Source organism: Macrobrachium rosenbergii, chromosome 40 (genome assembly GCF_040412425.1).
Source record: "Macrobrachium rosenbergii isolate ZJJX-2024 chromosome 40, ASM4041242v1, whole genome shotgun sequence".
Taxonomy (NCBI): domain Eukaryota; kingdom Metazoa; phylum Arthropoda; class Malacostraca; order Decapoda; family Palaemonidae; genus Macrobrachium; species Macrobrachium rosenbergii.
Window position 1 is genome coordinate 22,935,166 of NC_089780.1, and position 22,029 is coordinate 22,957,194.

Sequence of the window (22,029 nt, forward strand, 5' to 3'; positions counted from 1 at the left end):
TCTTGATAAATTAACCTTTGTAATTTAACTCAAGAATTAATTAAAATTTGTGTTGTTTTCAAGTAATGGTAAATTTTTTCAGATTGCAAATTATAATTATAAATTTTGAATTCAAAAATAAATTTTTAAATTTGAAATTTTTTAAAAACAGTGTTTCATTTACTGACCACCAGTGAATAGGATTAATTGTGTGCATAAGTGAATTAAGACCAGGGAAACAGTTAAAGTTGTTTGAAGGAGTCATGCCTTTTACTTTAGTATATTTCTTGTTTAAATGTTGATACCTCACACTTGTTTTGATAAACTTAGTCTAATTTCTCACATGATTATTAAGTTTTTAAGGGATCACTATTGACTTTAGAGTAAAGAGTCATAATTTTAATGTTATGAGAGTTCAGGTATCTGGCTGAAGTGAGATAAAATTTTGAATTCTGTGATTAGTTGTGCAATAACCAGCTACTTGGAACACATCATGACATTACGAATTTGGTGCCCAGACCCAGGAACAAAACAAAATATCACTCTGGTTTATAATTTATAATGGTAGTGTTAGGGATTTCTTTATAGGAGAGTGACCACATAGTTATTTTTGCACTGTATTGTGAATTATTTGATTGAGTAACTTAGAGAAAATGGCTCTGTTCAATGTTCAGGAATTTTTAGCAGTTCCTTCCATCCAAGAGTTATCTGAATCCAACCTGACTAAGGCACAGTGGACTGCTTTAGCAGTGGCATGTGGGGAATATGTGTCTGGTTGTATGATTAAGGCACAAATCAGATGCATTGCAATCTAAGCACTGATGGACTCTGGTAAAGTCACTGATGAAGATGAGTTAGAATTAGCACAAGAGTTGCTGAATGTAGCTGAGGCAGAATTTATAAATAAGCAAGAGGAATTGAAAGCTAACAATGAGTCTGAGAGGAAAAGTGATGCAGAAGCAGAGCTTAGACGTAGAAGCAGAAGAAAGTTTGATTAAGCTGAAGATGAAGGCTGAAAGAGAGAAAATGCAGGCAGAAAGAGAAAGAGAAGACAGAGAGAAAAGAGAAAGAAAAGAAAGAGAAGGAGAAAGAGACAGAGCAAGAGAGGCAAGAGAGAAAAGAGAAAGAGAAGCAGAAGAAGCAAGAGAGGAAAGAGATAGAGCAAGGAAGAAGGAAGATTATGAAAGAGATGAAATTATTAGAAGCTCGCTCCATGTTGCCTATGACACTGTCTAACCCTATCCAAGGTAATTCAGACCCTGTATTTGATGTGGTAAGAGTGCAGAAGTTAATTCCAAAGTTGACAGAAGAAGCTCCAGATGAGTTTTTTGATCACTTTGAAAAAGTGGCTTTAGGTATGGGATGGCCAGAAGATAAATGGCCAGTGTTCTCATTGGTAAAGGAAGAAGTGCCTATTTAGCCTTATCAGCTGATCAGTGTAAAGAGTACAAGGTACTCAAACACAGTGTGCTACGGGTTTACCAGATGACCCCTGAATATTACAATGAAAGATTCAGATCTTTGAGAAAGGATGACAAGATTACCTTTTTGGATTATGCCTACAAGGTGAAGAGGTGTTTCAAACAATGGTTGGAGGCTGCTAAAGTTAAATCTATGGACGAACTTGAGGAGCTGTAGTCCTAGAGCAATATCTTAGAGGAATTCCTGAACACATAAGGGCCTATTTGAGAGAGAGAGAGGTTAAGAAACTTGACAACCCTGCTACAATGACTGAAGACTACAATATAATTTGTAGTAAAAGGAATTATAAAGTCAAGTACTAGAACCAACAACGCACTGGTTTTAGGTCTCATCCAAATTTCAGGAACATTACAAATGGGAATCCTTCTAGTGATAATACCAGTACAAAGCCAGGTAATACCCCTCAACATTCGAATGTTAAATCCTCATCATCTAGTTTCTCTAGACAGATACAGAAGATTAATGTTGCCTGCTTCAAGTGTGGAAAGCTGGACACTATAGTTGAGATTGTTATCAGACACAACAACAGTCAAAGCCAGTTGGTCAAGTGGTTAAAGGTAACCAGGTGAAACAAACTATGAAGAGCAGTGTGGGGAAGACTGACACAGTTGGGAAGACTGAGACTAAACAAGCTGAGTGTTTAGCAACCAGTGGAAATGTAACTTCAAGCAGTGAGGGGCTGAGCAGCTTGGAGGCTTTTAAGCCATATATCTATGAAGGTGCACTGGCAACTCAAGGATGGAGTGTGCAGGTACCAGTCAAGGCACTACATGATACTGGCAGTAACCATGGTGTGGTAGTTTGTGGTGCTCACCCACAGTTGGAGAAGAATCTCACTGGAGATTCAGTTATTTTGAAGGGTATAGGAGGAGAAGAGGTAACTCCTATATCCCGCTTGCACCTGTCCTCTGAATGGGTGACAGGTAATGTTGGTTTTTGCTGTAAAAGACATATGGGAATCAGGAAGTCTGTTGAGAAGGTTATGAAGTATTTTTTCTGGCCTTGACTTCATAAGGATGTTAGCAGGTTTTCTAGAGAGTGTCACACATGCCAGATAGCTGGAAAACCGAATGAAACCACTCAGAAAGCCCCCCAACAACCCATAGAAGTTAGAGGAGAACCCTTTAGCAAGGTCATTATAGATGTGGTTGGGCCGCTTCCAAAAATAAAGAAAGGAAATGAATATCTGTTAACCTTAATGTGTCCTGTGACAAGGTATCCTGAGACGATTCATGTAAGAAGTATAAGTGTCAAGGTAGTTGCTGAGAAGTTGGTGGAGTTTTTCTCCAAGTCTGGAATACCTGAAATTGTGCAAAGTGACCGAGGAATGAACTTTACTTCTAAATTGTTCCAGGATGTGATGAACTTGTTAGAAGTGAAACAACAGTTATTAACTGCTTATCATCCAGAGACTCAAGGAGCCTTGGAAAGGTTCCACCAGACATTGAAATGTATGTTAACAAGATACTGTTCTGAATGAGGAAGAGAATGGGATGCTGGTTTACCCTTGATGTTGTTTGTTTGAAGTTAGGAATGCTTATCAAGAAAGTATGGGGTGTTCACCAAATGAGATGATTTTTGGTCGAGAAGTGAGAGGTCCATTAAAGATTCTTGCAGAGAATTGGGAAGAAAATCAAGAGGAAATCCAAGAGAATATGTGAAGAATTTGAAGAAAAGGTTAAGAGAAATCAGAAAATTCTCTTTAGAAAATCTGAAAATAAGTCAAGAGAAAATGAAAAGAAGATATGATGCTAAGACTAAGCTAAGAAGTTTTAGTGTAGGACAGCAAGTTCTGGTAATCTTACCAGTGAAAAGATTTCCTCTTACCTAATAAATTTCAAGGTCCTTACAAGATAATAGAGAAGTTAAGTGATCAAACTTATGTGACTGAAACACCAGGAAGATGGAAACGGCAGAGGAAGATACACATGAATCTTTTGAAACCTTACTTCTCAGAGACTAAAACTGAAAAAGTTTCAGTAACACAGACAATTTCATCTACAGAGGACGAGGATGGCTACGAATTGGGAGCTGAAAGCAAGATGAACAATTCTTCCATATTGGAAAATTTGGAGGATAAACTAAAACATCTGAGTGTTGAGCAAAGTGGTGAATTAAGTGGGGTGATTAGAAGTTTCCCGGAAATTTTTGCAGATGTACCTAGCCGTACCGATCCGTCAAAGCTTGAGATAAAGATCAGCGAGGATGGAAAACCTTTTAAACAGAGAGCATTTCGCTTCTCACCTTTTCACAGAGATGTTTTGAAGAAAGAAGTTGAGTATTTGTTGCAGCATGGATTAGCAGAACCCAGTTCATGTCATTACAGTTCTCCTTGTGTGTTAGTGAAGAAACCAGATGGCTCATTTAGGATGTGTACTGATTATGGGAAACTGAATTCCATCAGTATGGCTGACAATAATTATCCCTTGCCTCTTATAGATCAATTACTTGATAATACAGGGCAAGCCAAGTTTGTTTTATAAGATAGATTTGTTGAAAGGATATTATCAAATTCCCTTAGATGAGAATGCTATGTTGCTGTCAGCTTTCATTATTCCTTTTGGACTGTATCAATACACTGTTTTGCCATTTGGTCTGATGATACACCTGCGACATTCCAGTGAGTGATAGATCAACTGCTAGGATCCATAGAAGGAGTAGGTGTACCTTGATGACATTGTTATTTATTCTAACACATGGGAAGAACATCTGAAGATTTTAAGAAAAGTGTTCAGGAAACTACAGGAAAGGCAACTGTTCAGTGTCTGAGATTTGAATTTGGAAAAGGCCTTCTCGCTCCTGTTAACACTAATGTAGAAGGTATCCGTAAGGCAAACCCCGGCCCCTACTACCAGGAAACAGCTACAAAGATTTTTGGGCATGGCTGGATTTTATCGCCGATTCTGTCCAAATTTCTCAGCCATAGTAGCTCCCTTAACTGACTTAACCAGTCCGAAAACAAAGTTTGTTTGGACTCCAGAATGTTAAGAATCATTTGAGAAGGTTAAAGCCATTTTAACTTCAAGACCAGTGCTTCAAGCTCCAGACTTCAGTAAGAAGTTTGTAATAGAATTTGATGCATCCGACTGTGGAATTGGAGTTGTTCTACTTCAAGAAGATGACAGCAGTATTCTACATCCAGTGTGTTTCATGTCTTCAGAGTTGAAAAAGCATCAGAAAATTTATTCCACCCAGAAAAAGAAATGTTAGCATTAATCACAGCACTGAAAAAGCTCATTTATTAGTAAAATGAAAAACCAGAACCAGAGACTGACCAGGTGGTCTTTGTGCCTACAACCGTATAATGTAAAAGTAGAGCATATTTCTGGTAGGAATGATGTAGTTGTAGATTATTTATCCAGCTGTGAATTGTTGGATTCAAACCCTGGATAACTAATCTTCTGGGGGATGAATTTCATATTGCCTTGCAATATGTATATCATTCCATGATTTTGATATATTTACTGTTCTAGTTGTTGTGTATTCTGTATATTAGTATTAGTTATATATGAATGTCTTTGCAATATCAGATCTCACAAGAATTAATAATACGCTTTTAATAATATGTAGCGGGAGAAAGAGAGATTCGAGTTAGACCAGATGTTGTGTTTTGGTTCAGCTGTCATCAGTTAAGATAAGCAAGCACTTTGCTTTGAGTTAAGTGATGACAAGCGAGAGATAACAATCGAGTCATGTAGGATTTCTGTCCCATTCGAGAAAAAGATGAATGATTTCGCAATGTTACACATATTGTTCTGATTGCGTCCCATATGATTTTCTATTCGAGTTACATACGCCTTTTTGAGAGTAAAAGCACATATCTCAATAGGTTATGTCATGTTTTGTAAGATTGCAGTTCAAAACATTTTGCTCAGGAAGTGACGTCATCTTCCTTTCTAGAATTTTCTCTTGTATCTCATTCCCAAAGTGTAACGATGTAATTCTATGGGGGTTTTGCTTCTTGCTGGAATCCTAAAAATTTGCTCATTCTGGTTTCACAGACCTTTAGTGTGGTTCTCTCTCTCTCTCTCTCTCTCTCTCTCTCTCTCTCTCTTCAAAAGAGAGTTGTTAACATAAAATATTTGTGTGGTCATTGAAATTGATCTTAGTGTTTGAGATCTGACAGTAGTAAAAGTGTATATATTTGTAACGGCACCTATCAAAAGTGTTTTGTGAATCTCGAGCAGCTGCATTTGGAGTAAACTTTGTGAAAGTTTTCACAAGTTTGTGTAAGGTAAATCACAAGTTTGTGTAAGGTAAAGTGAATTTTACTCATTATTACCATGGTATAATAAGGTCTATTAAGGGATTTTTGCCTTAGGAAAATTGTTATTGGTAAATTTTGTGTGTACTTTTGTGTGTTCTTGTGTTTGCACTCTCTTAATTTTTCACATTTTATGTAGTGGTGATTTAACATTTATTTACTTAGCATTTTACATATTTCTTGGTGATTAACATTGCATACTTGATTTAATTTTCATTTACTTAGATTTTCTTTTCAAATCTGAAGTATTTCTGAATAGTTTAAGTTTTGCTTGATCAATTCAATTTCTTGTAACTTAACTCAAGAATTACAGTAATTAAAATTTGTGTTGTTTTCAAGTAATATTAAATTTTTTCAGATTGTGAATTATAATTATAAATTTTGAATTCAAAATTAAATTTTTGTATCCAAAATTTTTTAAAAACAGCGTTTCATATACTGACCCCCAGTGATTAGGATTAATTGTGTGCATAAGGCTAAGTGATAAACATGTTTTGTTCCTTTAGTTTTGCTGAAGTGAATTAAGACCAGGGAAACAGTTAAAGTTCTTTGAAGGAGTGATCCCCTTTTACTTCAGTATATTTCTTGTTTAAATGTTAATACTTCCCACTTGTTCTGATAAACTTAGTCCAATTCCTCACATGATTAGTAAGTTTTTAAGGTAAAGTCATAATTTTATTGTTATAAGAGTTTAGGTATCTGGCTGAAGTGAGGTAAAATTTTGAGTTCTATGATTAGTTGTGCAATAACCAGGTACCTAGAACACATCGTGACAATATATAAATATATATATATATATATATATATATATATATATATATATATATATATATATATACTGAAAATGTATATACTTATATATGTATATATATATACATTTATTATATATATGTATATATACACACATAAATGTACTGTATATACAGAGTATACATATAATTTGACTTACTACAAATCCTTTCAGGTTCAAATTCTCTCTCTCTCTCTCTCTCTCTCTCTCTCTCTCTCTCTCTCTCTCTCTCTCTCTCTCTCATTTGCTTTTCATTTTCCATCCCTTATCCCAAAGCACCTCTCTCACCTATTTCTCTCTACCTATCGTCATTTCTTTCACAAAATAACCGGCAAAAACCTGAAAAAAGTCATTCTTGAAGAGAGTTCCCGCGCCGAAGGATTTGGACAAAACTTGTAAAAAGCGAAATATTTCCACTTCCCTGATTTACTAAACAAATAACTTGCAAGCAAGATTTCGTCACAAGCACAACCGGATCTTGCACCATCGGTACCAAGCGCTTGGTCTTCGCGGAAGTGATCACAAAAATGTTTTACTTAATATTTATAATAAATTATAAATCATATATATATACTGTATATATATATATATATATATATATATATATATATATATATATATATATATATATATATATATATATATATATATATATATATTATATGCGGAACTAATCAACACCTGAGCAAGTGTTTCACAGAAATAAATTTCAGACTCACTTCGCAATACGAACTCTGGTCTCTCAAATGATAGGCCAGGCCGCTGCCAACTGACCCACACGATAGTTTTCACCATTATACGTTATATCCGACCCCCTGTCGTCTTTCCTTGCCTAGATACCATACCTTCCTAATCCTGTCACGCTCAAATTTTCACTCATGAGTGTCGTGATATATACAGTGTATATATGTATATGTATATATATATATATATATATATATATATATATATATATATATATATAGATAGATAGATAGATAGATAGATAGATAGATAGATAGATAGATAGATAGACAGATAGATAGATAGATACACACAGATTACTGAAACATAAACCGATTATATATAAATAAATAAAACAAAACATACACCGAACACTTATGCTTACGCCGAATTCACAAAACAGAAGGGGCACCAAATACTCACCTTGCGACCTCCGCAACAGAGCATATTTGAGCGGGCCGCGACCACCAACTGATCCCTCACCGCCCCACCGTCCACAAGGACCATCAGCACGCATTCCAACCACCTGGGGAGAGGAGAGAAGAAGAAGATGAAGAGGATGAGTCTTTGGTAAACACTGCAGATGGGGTGTTGGACTTTGTCCTTATCATGTATAGGTTTATGTTAGATGTCCGTGGATTTGGTGCAGTTACTTAGATACAATTTATTTTTAGGTAATGTTTCGGTTGCTATGTAGTTAGGTACGTATTTGTCTGTGTGTTTTTAGTTTCATACGATGTTTTTTTGAGAAATGTTTGTTTATTTCTTGTTTTCATATGATGTTGTTTATAATTATTTGTTTAGTTTTGTTGTCATGTGTATTTTACTTCAAAGGCTTCTTTGGTACGTTTCATGTGAATATAAGCATATTTTTCAACGTTACTGATAATAATAATGATAAATAAAAAAAATAGTGACGAAAAAGCTTAGACTTCACCGGTAAATTTAAAATAAATGAAAAATTCGAAATGCTGGACTTTTGACCAGTACTATGCAGCGTATTAAAAAAGGAGGCTTATAAAAAAAATTGCGTTAGTGCCAAAAATTTGAATGAAATCGCCCGTATTAAAAAACACGACGTCGCAGGGATAGTAAACCTGTTACGAAGTACCTCAGGAACCATCTTATCATCATAATCGCCCTCATCAAGCCGAGATGATTTTATGAGGACCTCATACGTGCTTTCATATGTTGCCCACTAGCCTGGCCTCTTTTTGTCTTGATTCTCTTAAGAAGACGACATAAAAATTCTTCCACTTCACAGCTGTTTACAAAAGACAAAAGCTCTTTATTTCTGAAAATGATGTATTCTTTGAGTCTGGGGTTCTAAAGAAATGACGCCATTTCCGGTAGCATCAATTCAAGTTTAGGGATAAATGATGGACAGGTGTGTATCTCACTTCTTAAGGTGTAATGACCTTCTAAAGGTAATTATTCTAACGGTAATTCTTCTTAAGGTGTAATTATCTTCTAAAGGTAGTTCTTCTAAAGGCATGATTACATTCCGAAGGTAATTCTTCTAAAGGTGTAATTACCCTCTAAACGTAATTCTTCTAAAGGTGTAATTACATTCCAAAGGTAATTATTCTAAACGTGTAATTCCATTCTAAAGGTAATTATTCTAAACGTGTAATTATCTTTAAAGGTAACTCTTCTAAAGGTGTAATTACCTTCTAAAGGTAATTCTTCTAAAGGTGTAATTACATTCCAAAGGTAATCCTTCTAAAGGTGTAATGACCTTCTAAAGGTAATTATTTTAAAGGTGTAATGATCTTCTAAAGGTAATTCTGGGTCCCTGAACCTTGAATTACTTTTCCTTTATTACATAACAGAAAGATGATTGAAATAAAATTCAAGCATATCTCGATTTCCCTTTACAATTTTCTCTCGTTCATCTGCTCCTTTTTTTCATTTTCCCTTTTCTCAACGTCATGTTCCCCTTGCTTTGTTGTTGGACCCTTCTCTTCCCAATCCTCTCTTCTCCAATCATCTCTTCCCAATCCTCTTCCTTCAATCAGCTTTACATTTCCAGTACCTCACTCAATTACTTCGCTTCCTTTTTTTATTTCCTAACTTAGTGGCTCCTTAAAATTTTCTTTCTTCCTTCTATTCATTACCCATTTCTTTGGCTTTCTTTCTTCCGTCTTCCTTTATCTCCTCCTCCTCCTCCTCCTCTTTTTTCTCTTCTCCTCCTCCTCCTCCTCCTCCTCCTCCTCCTCCTCCTCCTCCTTCTTCTTCTTCTTCTTCTTCTTCTTCCACAGACCATCGAAACTAATTGATTGTCTCTACCCTTGACTCTCTTAATCACAGTCAAGAGACTGTTGCTCTCTGGAGGTCTCTCCTTTTTTTTATTCTTCTTCCCACTCTCCCTTTCTTCCCCTTCTCCCCTTCCCTCTCCCTCTTTCAGCCAGTCTTAAAATGTCACTTCCCCCCCTTCCCTCCCTTTCTTCCCTTCCCTTTAACCATTTGCACCTCCCTTCCCTTCCATCCCTACTCCTACTTCTGCTACTTCTGCGGCTAACTTCGTAGACGGACGATGGACAAAACAGAAATAGTAGTAGTAGTAGTAGTAGTAGTAATAAGCAGTATTAGCCTTTGGAACGGCTCCATAAGTAGTAGTAGTAGTAGTAGTAGTAGTAGTAGTAGTAGTGGTGGTAGTAATAGGCAGGATTATCCTATGGAACGGCTCCAGAAGTAGTAGCAGTAGTAGTAATCAGGATTTGCTTTTGGAACGGCTCCAGAAACCCGTCTTTTCATTTGGTGAATTACTGGTACAAGTCATTGAGAAGGGCGGCTATAATGTCAGGGTATGTGTCATATAAAACAGTATTTCAATTAATGTCTGTGGATTCTTTTCTTCTACATATCAGGCTTATACTCATCTAAATGATTGGCAGAGCTGTTTACTTGCGATCTAAAGAATTTTTGCTTACAAAAACACATTCAATTTTCCTGCATGGAGTTCATTAGTTCAATATGTTTATAATTATTTTCTTATCAGCCTTTTCCTATTCTTCAATACATATCTTTTAAAATCATTTTTTGTTATAAAATTCTATAAATGCCATCCACAATCAGATGAAGAGGACTATATATCAATCTGTTTATATTTTTCAACCTTATTCTCCCTAATTATTCCTAATATCAATTAATTTGAACTTACGTCTCTCGAAATGTCTTGTTTTTAAAATCTGTCAACCATACAATAGATCTTACTATATTATTATTATTATTATTATTATTATTATTATTATTATTATTATTATTATTATTATTATTATTATTATTATTAAAAAGTTTCCATTTTCTAATATTGTCTATTTTTCCTTGTTGTTTCTCATAATGGTCGTGGTTTGGCATATGCCTACCATCATCATCTAAGTTAGGCCTAAGGCTTTCTCACTAATCTTCGAAAGCTTTATTACATTCCCCAGTGTATGTGTCTACTGCAGTAACATTTTCAGAGTAGATTAACCTCACGTGGGAAAATTCTGCTTTTTTTATTATTTTAATAATTCAGATTAGATTAATATTTCAAAGAATTCTCAGCAATTTCAATTTTAATGTCTTTTTAACATCTTTTTTTTACATTAAATTGTATATTATCCAAAATCATAAGAATGGAATGAGCTTTTAGCTCGTTAACGCGTGTTCTTCTCTCTCTCTCTCTCTCTCTCTCTCTCTCTCTCTCTCTCTCTCTCTCTCTCTCTCTCTCTCTCTAAGAGTATTCAATGATACCGTCTTACATCTCCTTTTCCACAACCTCTCTCTCTCTCTCTCTCTCTCTCTCTCTCTCTCTCTCTCTCTCTCTCTCTACAAAAGTATTCGATGAATCCATCTGAAAGCTACATTTCTACAGCAACTTTCTCTCTCTCTCTCTCTCTGTGCGAAAAAAAAGACAGGGAGCCTTTCACGTCTCCTTCTACCCTGCACCCAAGCGAAGCCCAAATCAAACATTGGGAAAATGGTTGAGAAAATAAAGAAAAAAAGAAAGAAAATTTTCTTTAGTAAAATCATACGTTGGTAACCTCTCCCCCGCCCCCACCCCCTACCATACTCCCCTGTCCTTGGCATCTCTCCCCACAACCCAAGAAAAGTATTCGTTCGTACGTACGTCAGAGGCCAAAGCTTTGTGGCATTCCTTCGTCAGTAGACTCAAGGAAGTCAGAGCTGCGTCAGTAGGCTATAAAGTCCTTGTAAAGGGAGTTCCTGTAAGTTATCTGACGACTACAGTCAGATCTGGAGTAAATGCAAATACAGTATTGTGTTTTTCCAGTTCATATAAATATTATTAATTGTACCACGAAGTAATGTGGTCATTTAATTTACCTGACAACAAGGCGTCATCTACTTTGGGTTTTTTTACGCCATTTTGATAAAAACTGATCATTTAATCAAATACAAGAACTCAGTTTAATTTGTTTTATTCAACCTTGCTTCATTTGGGACAGGGCTATATTATCTCATTAGGCTGCCAGTACCATCGGCTTCTAAATAAGGAAAGATTTAAGGAATTATCTTAACTATAGCAATAAGCATATGAGATCCTACTTTGAATACTACCATATGTACCTGGTAATTACACGACTGCTGTGGCCAAAACCAATTTTAAAAATGGCATAAGGTAGCACCCTCATCCCAAAAAGGACCTACTAATGCTGGAAGGCTATAAAGCCCTCTGGTGGCACCCATGGAAAAAAAATAAAGGGTATGGTGAAAGAATATATTTACTTATATATAATTCCCTTATATGGCTGAAATCTCGGGACTAAATCAAGGGAGAAATGAGAAATAAAGACAAGAAATAAAGAAAATAAAGAAAGAGAAGAAGACTACTCTAATGACGGGACGAGACGTCCGAAAGAAGAAAACAATTCGCGGCTTCAGCAAAATTAATTCTAGTCGACGGAACGCTTGTCAAAGAAAGTTCGTGCTCTCTCGCCTCTCCCGGAAAGAAAGTTTACTCTCTCTCTCTCTCTCTCTCTCTCTCTCTCTCTCTCTCTCTCTCTCTCTCTCTCTCTCTCTCTGGGGATTTAAAGTAGCGGCTTATCCCTTCTCTCTCTTTCTCTCTTCGTACTTCCATTAATAACTCTTCTTAAGGTTATAATCTCTCTCTCTCTCTCTCTCTCTCTCTCTCTCTCTCTCTCTCTCTCTCTCTCTCTGGGGATTTAAAGTAGAAGCCTATCCTTCTCTCTCTCTCTCTCTCTCTCTCTCTCTCTCTCTCTCTCTCTCTCTCTCTCTCTCTCTCTCTCTCTCTCTTCGTACTTCCATTAATAACTTTTCTTTAGGTTATAATCTCTCTCTCTCTCTCTCTCTCTCTCTCTCTCTCTCTCTCTCTCTCTCTCTCTCTCTCTCTCTGTATTTACATAGTAACTTCACTTTCAACCTACAATTTCTTGCTATCTATCCATCTATTGCCAATTTCTCTCTCTCTCTCTCTCTCTCTCTCTCTCTCTCTCTCTCTCTCTCTCTCTCTCTCTCTCTCTCTCTCTCTCTCTCGGATTATTGGGAAATTCCTGCGCCGGGAAAAAATTTCAAAACTGTGAAACCCGGCTGAAGTTTGTCCGGGCAGGAGAATATTCGGGAAAAAACGATAATAAGAGTTATGCTAACAAATTCTGCTGAGCCGGAAGCTTAGCATTTTTTCTTAACTAGAGTGATCAAGAGGTGTCTATGAAATGATAATTATATACAAAAAATATCAGATAGTCTGGAGACCATTTTGTATATGGGATTTTATAATTTGCTTACATTTCTATTTATTAATTTATCAATTTATCTTTTTTCTAACTGATCTCTTCTTCATGAATTTCCTGTCAGCTTCTGTTACTTCCTTCAAATGGGCATCATATCTTTTGGCAGCTTATATTTTAAAACAACTGCCCCAGTGGTCTTGCTTCATATGAATAGGGTCCATCGTCTGAATAATAATAAATAATAATAATAATAATAATAATAATAATAATAATAATAATAATAATAATAATAATAATAATAATAATAATGAGATTGACCATGATATTGTAAAAAAATAAAATAAAAACAACAAATTAAAAAAATAAAGACAAATCAATTATAAATGTTTATTCAACTTTCCTGACCATAAGTTTTATCAAAGATAAAAATTGGAAAATGACATATTTTTTTAAGATTTTAAGATAATGGCGGAAGGTGGCTCTCAACATACCCACCTATCAACTTTATCTGACTTAAAGGACGGGGTATCTACGTCCCTATAAATTTTGTGGTTCCTGCCGTCTCAGTTGGTGCATTTACTGTAAGCACGTCATGTTGAACTGTGTTACCTTGGCCATTATGTAAGGTTAATTTAGGTCAAGTTAGGTTACATTGGACTACTAAATAAAGTTAAGTCAGGTTAGGTCAGGTCAGGTTACACTAGATTCGATGGGTCATGTCGGTTCTAAATAATCTAAACCTTTAATATTTTGGACAATACATTAAGGTCAAGTTAGGTTAAATTAAAGTTAAATTGACGACATTAGGTTAGGTCAGGTTACACTAGATTTGGTTGGGTCACATCAGTTCCAAACCATTTCAGCCTTTAATAATTTGGACACTATATTAAGTTAAGTTGTTGAGCCTCGATGGCTCAGTCGGTTACAACAAACGGACTTACGTAGATAAAACCAAATGGTTCAAAACCCGCAGCCGGCTGATCAGAGAGGCAGACACTTTGCTATCCGTGTAGACATCCCGGGATTATATATGTAATCAACGGATAGGTTTGCTTGAAAAGCAAATGGATGTTACAGACTAAAAACACACAAAAACAAAGCCACTACAACACCTTCTAAAAACATAACAAACATCTCACACGTCTCGAACTCTCGCCATACCCGCGCAATAACTTTCGCTGCTGGGAAGAAAGGGCGTTGGGTAAAAATAAATACATGAAAACGTGCGGGGTCTAAGCGATGTCAATAGGGCAGCCGATCGAGACCACAGGTCCACCCAAAGCCAAATCAAAAAGTCCTTCAAAGAAGGCATCGTGCTTACCCCATACAAAAATGGGAAAAAAATAAACGTTAAAAGAAAAGAAGATTAAGTTAGTTGCAGGATCACGTTAGTTCAAAAGTAGGTTCAGGCCCTAAGATTAAGTTAGCTTACATTAAATTTAGCAGGGTCACGTTGGCTACAAATCACTCAATAGCTTTTTTATTCATCCAACCATAATACGACTAAGCAGTTGCCTTGTGGTATTTTAGCTGCTCACAAGAAACAGTTATGAATGGTAACTTGATTTACTCTCTCTCTCTCTCTCTCTCTCTCTCTAATATATATCTATATATATATATATATATATATATATATAAATATATATATAATATAATATATATATATATATATATATATATATATATATATATATATATATATATAATTTCTGACTCACATCAGGATCGAACCCAGGCCTTTCAACTGAAAGGCAAGGGCGCTGCCCACTAGGCCATACAAGTCATAAAAGACCTAGGTTAGATCCTGATGTGAGTCAGAAATTTATTTCTGTTCCACACGTGATTGTGTGTTGATTATTAAATATAATATAATATATAAATATATATAAATATATATATATATATATATATATATATATATATATATATATATATATATATATACATATATATACATATATATTATATTATATTATATATATATATATATATATATATATATATATATATATATATATATATATGTGTGTGTGTGTGTGTGTGTGTGTGTGTGTGTGTGTTGCGTGTGTGTGTGTACTGTGCTTCCATTAATAATTTTGCCTAAAACTTTATAACCTCGCTCCTAATTTTTCTTCTTTTTTCAATTTTCTAAGTTTTCCTTTATTTCTTAGACTTATTCTCATAGTATTTATTGATTTTCTGTATTTTTACTTATGTTCGTTTGTGTTTTTATTATCTTTCCTTTTTGTTAGTTCATTTCTTTTTATTTTTACTTAGTTAACAGAAGGCGTTTTCCCCCCGTGGAAACTTCCCTGGGAAGTCTGTAGCCTTGTCAGGTTTTTCCGCAATGAGGATTTGCAGATTAGCGATACTAATAAAGTAGATGGGATCCTCTCTCTCTCTCTCTCTCTCTCTCTCTCTCTCTCTCTCTCTCTCTCTCTCTCTCTCTCCTTTCCTACGAGCAACGTAAACGGTTTTTACAAAAATGATCCGTCAGTTATCATATAATGCTTATTCACCTGTCTGGTAACTTGGACGGAAATTCCCTGCTCTCTCTCTCTCTCTCTCTCTCTCTCTCTCTCTCTCTCTCTCTCTCTCTCTCTCTCTTTTCTTTCCCATTTCTCCCTTTTCTTCCTCCTCCCCTTCCCTACAAACTCCTACCTCCCCACCACGAGTCACGGTCTCTCTCTCTCTCTCTCTCTCTCTCTCTCTCTCTCTCTCGGCGCGCCCGGGAAAGATCAATGGAATAGTACACGAAAGCAACGAGATGCCAGATACCGCCAGACCGCGTAACTTGAAAAAAAAAAAAACCATCGCGATTTTTCGGAGGCCGCCTCTAGCGTAACTTCGTCCGCGCAGCACCACCGCAGCAGCAGCACTTCCGTCCCGCTGCTGCGCTTCCGTTCCGCAGCGCGTATCGAAGCGCAATGCACGTGAAATGACCCCCAGCGCTGCGCAACCGAGGTCAGATTCAAGGTCAGGAATTCGGGAGAGGGGGAAAATGGCCTAAGAAGCGACTCTTCGCGGTGGTGGCGGTCTAGTAGCAGTAGCTAGAGCTGAAGCCTGTTTTGAGGGGTGAGGAGAGAAGAGGAGAGAGAGGGAGAGGGAGAGGTATTGGTCTAGGGAGCTTCCTCCACCTCTTTTCGTTCCCTACACCATCCAGTAGTTCGCTTGGTGCTGTCGACTGACTACTTTTCCTCCCCTTCCCTTCTCTCTCTCTCTCTCTCTCTCTCTCTCTCTCTCTCTCTCTCTCTCTCTCATACACACGTCCTCTCTCCCTTTGGCTATTAGTATCACCAACAGCGGTTTCGGCAGAAAATGCCATAACTCTCTCTCTCTCTCTATAAGCCAAATGCCTTTCTCTCTCTCTCTCTCTCTCTCTCTCTCTCTCTCTCTCTCTCTCTCTCTCTCTCTCTCTGCCCTTTTTCACGAAAGGCATTTCAAAATCACTGAAAGCACTGAACATATTGCATTTTCAGATCTTCGTTTCATAAACCCGCCCACTTCGCTATGTGAATAATAATAATAATAATAATAATAATAATAATAATAATAATAATAATAATAATAGATAGTGTATAAGAAGCGTTATACGATACAAGTTACGAACTAATTAGTTAAGAGCGTGCAAGTTATGATCTAGAGTTGAAGGCTTGGTAGTTATAGACATAGATGTTAGGAATTTTGAAAATAAGAACTGAGTGGTCATGATAGAACTTAACTACATAGGACTTATGAACTTTGAAGTTGAAGATTTTGCTGTTATGAACTTAAATGTTTAAAGCTTTGCTGTTATACACTTATAACTTAAGGACTGAATGCAGAATAAATTAGAAATTAAGAACTTTGCGGTTTTCAACTTAGAACATGAGAACTTAGAAGCCAAGGCCTTAAAACTTATAAACTACCGGGCTTGGAACTTGACAACTTTAGAAGTTATGCACAAGGAACTCAACAACTTGAAGTTAAGAACATGGAAACTGAGAACTTTGAAGTTAAGAACTTCCTACTTTTATTCTTGGAATCCAAGGACTTAGGAATTAAAACTTTACATTTTAGAACTTAGAACTTCTAAACTTGGAATCCAAGTTTTAAAAATACCAGAAAATTTATGAGCTTTGAGCTTAAGAATTCGAAAGCTGGGAACTTAAAGTTGATAAACTTTAACTAAAGAATTTGGAAATACAAAAACTCAAAAGTTAAGACTTTGAAATTTAATTTAAAGTTAAGATCATAGACGTTTCGAACTTGGAAGTAACCAACTTGGAAGTTGTAAACTCGAAAAATCTAACTTCGGGACTGAAAATCCTTTACATAGGTATTTATGAATATATCATTATTCTTCAGAAAGTTTTGCTTACAGTAATATTTCATAATTCATTTTTTATTAGCTGGGCTACAAAGTGACTGGGCTGAAATCAAGTTGATTATTATTATTATTATTATTATTATTATTATTATTATTATTATTATTATTATTATTATTATCATTATTATTATTATTATTATTATTATTAGTATTTTAAATTAGTGGTCCATTAGTTACCAATATAAATAAATTATATTATTATTATTATTATTATTATTATTATTATTATTATTATTATTATTATTATCACTGAATCCGGTTTCGTAATTTATAAATGCAAATTCAATGCAGACTGTGAATCTTAATAGCTTCGCTTATTAATTTGAAAGCACGATTCAGCTCGTGCATGCACGTAAAGTGTCTGATATCGGAAGCATGAATAACACAAGGTACGAACAAAATTAATTCCAGTCCATGTACTGTACACGTATCTACCGAATTAAGATTTATATAAAAATATACCAGTCCTTACCATAATAAGTGTAAAAGTAAAATATAAAAATATATATATATATATATATATATATATATATATATATATATATATATATATATATATATATATATATATAGATAATATATATAAAATAAAAATAAAATAAAACATAAAATATAAATGAATAAAATATAAAAATATTAACCGGATGGAGATTTAAAAACTATTCCACCGCCAGGTTTCTCATTTATCTCTCTCTCTCTAATCTCTCTCTCTCTCTCTCTCTCTCTCTCTCTCTCTCTCTCTCTCTCTCTCTACCAGATATATTGTCCCTTTCTACAACAATCCAATTTAAATACCCCCAAACCCTCCCCTGGCCGTGGTTAAAGAGGATGAGACCATGTGACATTTTTTGTTCTCTCTCTCTCTCTCTCTCTCTCTCTCTCTCTCTCTCTCTCTCTCTCTAGTAAATGTTGTAATACGGACAAGGACACGAGCGAAATGCGGGGCGTAACCGTGCTGACGTATACAAGTAAAAAAATATAACCAAATACATAAACACACACATATAATATATAAAAAAATATATATTATATATATATAAATATATATATATATATATATATATATATATATATATATATATATATATATATATATATACATGTGTGTGTGTGTGTGTGAGATATCAGTGGTCTCCTCTTAAGAGAATTCTGTAGTGAATTTCACTTTAAAAAAAATTCTGTAGTGAATAATCTGTGAAAAAAAATATACATTAATAAAAGACCGACCTACATACCATTATATTCTCCATAATAATGAACAGATCACAACCCTTTTTTAATTATCCGCATTCCAACAAAGAGATAATCGGAGGAGTATCCCGTACTATTCGCGGTTTGTGTCATTTCACTATTTCCCAGCTGAGAAAATAATATTTAATAAAAAAAAATTAATAAAAGATATGTTTTAGGCCGTATGGAGTTATAAATTCAGGGTACACACGGCGCTCAGCGCTCTGTGGGCTAAATGACTTCAGTAGTAGGAATTATTATTATTATAGTAAAATAATTAAATAAATAAAATATATATATATATATATAAATAAATATATATATAGTATTATATATATATATATAAATATATATATATATATAAATATATATATATATATATATATATATATATGTATATATATATATATATACAGTATATATAATATATATGTATAATGTATATAAATTTATGACTTACATCAGGATCGAATCCAGGAGCTCTTAAAAATTCACTAAAAAATTTTTTGAGTAATATTCACTCCAGGACTTTTTACAGCAAGATTCACTTCAGAATTTTTGATTTTGTTTTTGTAAAATTCACTACATAATTTTTCTTAATAAAAATTCTCCACGATTTTTATTTAAATTCAATAAAGCATTTTTAAGTAAATCTCACATCAGTAACATTCACTCTAGAATTTCTTTGAGTAAAATTCACTACAGAATTTTTTCAAGTGAAATTCACTCCGAAATTCTTTGCAGCAAAATTCACTAACCCTGGGATCAATGGAACATGGAAATACTAAAAAAAAAAAATTATTAGCTGTTTTTGACTGAGCTATAAAGCCACTTAAATGATGGAGAACCATAAAAATCAAGAACACAGAAGCAGAGACGGAATCCTGAAGCTCAGCAGGGGATTGGAAAGGAAAAAGTTATCAAATTATATATATTTATATATATACATATATATGTACACACATATATATATATTTATATATATATAATCCTGTGGTTTACTGACTGCCACAGATTAGGTGAAGGAAATGATGGCATATAAATGTAAGGAAATTAGCTGAATTAACTGAATGAAGGGATTCTCCATCAGCCAAACAGAGCATCAGCCAAAATGATACAAGTAGAAGACAGATAGTTAGACCACCTTTTGGCAGGGAGAAAGAAGGACCTAGAGACTGATAAAATTAAAGGTCATAATTTGAAAAATTATTTTCATCCAACTTTATATATAAAGGAAACAAAGAATGAAACATATCAAATATGACTTCAATATTCCAGAGAGGAAAATATAATGTCAATATATAAAAAGCTCGAGTACGTACTCCGACCTAAAGACCTTTTGACAGTGAAGCAAAAAAAAAAAGATTCAATAAAACAGTTTCAGAAGATTAATCACGACTTCATCAGAGAGAAGCGAAAAAATTGGATAAGAGAGGAAGCGGAGAAATTGCCTGGAATTACTTATATGTCAGGGAACTAAGCTTGGCTGATGTACAGCAATGTATCTGTTCGTTATCTGAACAAATCAAATATATAATATATATATATATATATATATATATATATATATATATATATATATATATATATACATGTATACATATATGTATATATATTTATATATAATATGTATATTATATATAATGTATATATTATATATATGTATTTATTATATATACATATGTATATGTATATGTAAATTATATATAATTTTTATAACGAATAAACGCAAGAAAAATATAAAAATAGTAATCAGTATGACACAAAAATATATATTACCATTCACATATACATACGTTCAACCAAAAATAACCTTGACGCGAATTCAGTAGAAAAATAAAAGAAATTTAACAGAGCCAAAGTGAATAAATAGAATCAACAGTGGCAAAGTAAAAAGGGACAGAGAAAGTGAAAAAGGCAAAATAAAAAAAATTGAGAGAATAACAGAATGGACCAGAAATAGAAATAAATTCGACCATTACTTTGGAAGTAAAGAATCAGAATAAAGAAAATGTAACCATCCACTAAAAGAGAGAAAAAAAGAATTAACACAATTCCTACGCCCTCTCTCTCTCTCTCTCTCTCTAACTCGGTTGAATAACTAAATGATGGACCGGAGTTCAATACGGCCTGCTGATAAATTAGAGGAATATTTCTATGATAGAAATTATATATATATAAAATATTATATATAGGTATATATATAACAATTGGTAAAGCCATAAATAATATAATTTTTTTTCACCAACTGCTAAAAACCAAAGGTTCTGTCATATATAATGTATATACTACAAAATAAACATATATAAATATATAATATACATATAATTATGTATTTATTTATTGTATAATTTTTATTTTTTGTGTAAGAAATATATGTGTATATAAATACATAAATATAATATAAAAAAAATATATGTATGTATATATATATATATATATATATATAAACTGTATATATAATCATATCAATATATATATATATATATATATATATATATATATATAAATATATATATATATATATATATATATATATATATATACATTCAGGCGGAAGTATACATCAACAAGCAGGAGTCCAAAGAAGACGACAGTCAACAAAACAGTTGCATATTTATTGTTAGAAACGTTTCGTGTTGCTTAAAAACATCATCAGTCTGTAAAACTGAAAAATACATATTAATTCTCTAAATTCAAAATTAAAGCTAAATTAAAAACAGTAGTTACATTCTTTAAAATTACAAAGTATATAAAAGTAAACAAAAAGCAAAGAAATTTTTTAAGCCAACCTGATCACAAGAAAGGGAAAGACGAAGTGAGACCACAAGTTGACGTTTAATAAACAAAGACTCAAGGGTCGTTAAGTAGGCAAGTTGTTTGGTAGTTCCAAATATGGAAAAATTTTTTATCAATATTAATCTTGCATTTAACGGCATGATTTCTAATACTAGAAAATTCGGGGTTAGTAATTCGTCAGTCAGTTCTGTAGCTCAAACCTAAGTGGCTGTAATAACGGACCTGCAACATTCTCTTTGATGAGCCAACATAACTACCAAGACAGCTTGGGCATTCAAATTTGTTTATAAATAATATTGGACTTCATAAGGTCTGTAGCTTGTCCTTATAATTGGAAAAGCCGCCAATATTCTGTGGATTCAGAAGTATTAGATTCAGTTTTAGAAATCCAAACTCTTTTTCGTTGATTTGTTTAACTTTGGATCGAAGAAAGTCAGTGTGAATATATGGTATCGTGGCGTACATAGTCAATTTAGGAACATTAAATTTCACAAAGGGGTCAGAAAAGTTACGTGCTAAAATCTTTCTAACTGCATTATAAAAAAGTTTTTTGAATAGGAATTTTTGGTAAAATATTCAAGTAAAAATTCAATATAGGAGTGGAAATTTACTCAGCTAGATGTACTTTATAACGAAGAGCTCTAAAAACTAGGGTAGTTATGGCATTAATTTTAAATGATAAGTAACATGAACTATA

The 22,029-nt window shown here is 33.9% G+C and overlaps 1 protein-coding gene across 1 annotated transcript in view; it reads right to left on the reverse strand.

Moving 5' to 3' along the window:
* Positions 1 to 22,029, reverse strand: part of RhoGAP100F (Rho GTPase activating protein at 100F) — a 331,548-nt gene that overhangs the window by 220,069 nt on the left and 89,450 nt on the right. Inside the window, exon 2 of the mRNA XM_067083319.1 lies at positions 7,662 to 7,764. Coding sequence (XP_066939420.1) covers positions 7,662 to 7,745 — 84 coding nt within the window. The 5' untranslated portion in view covers positions 7,746 to 7,764. The remainder of the gene's footprint in view (positions 1 to 7,661; positions 7,765 to 22,029) is intronic.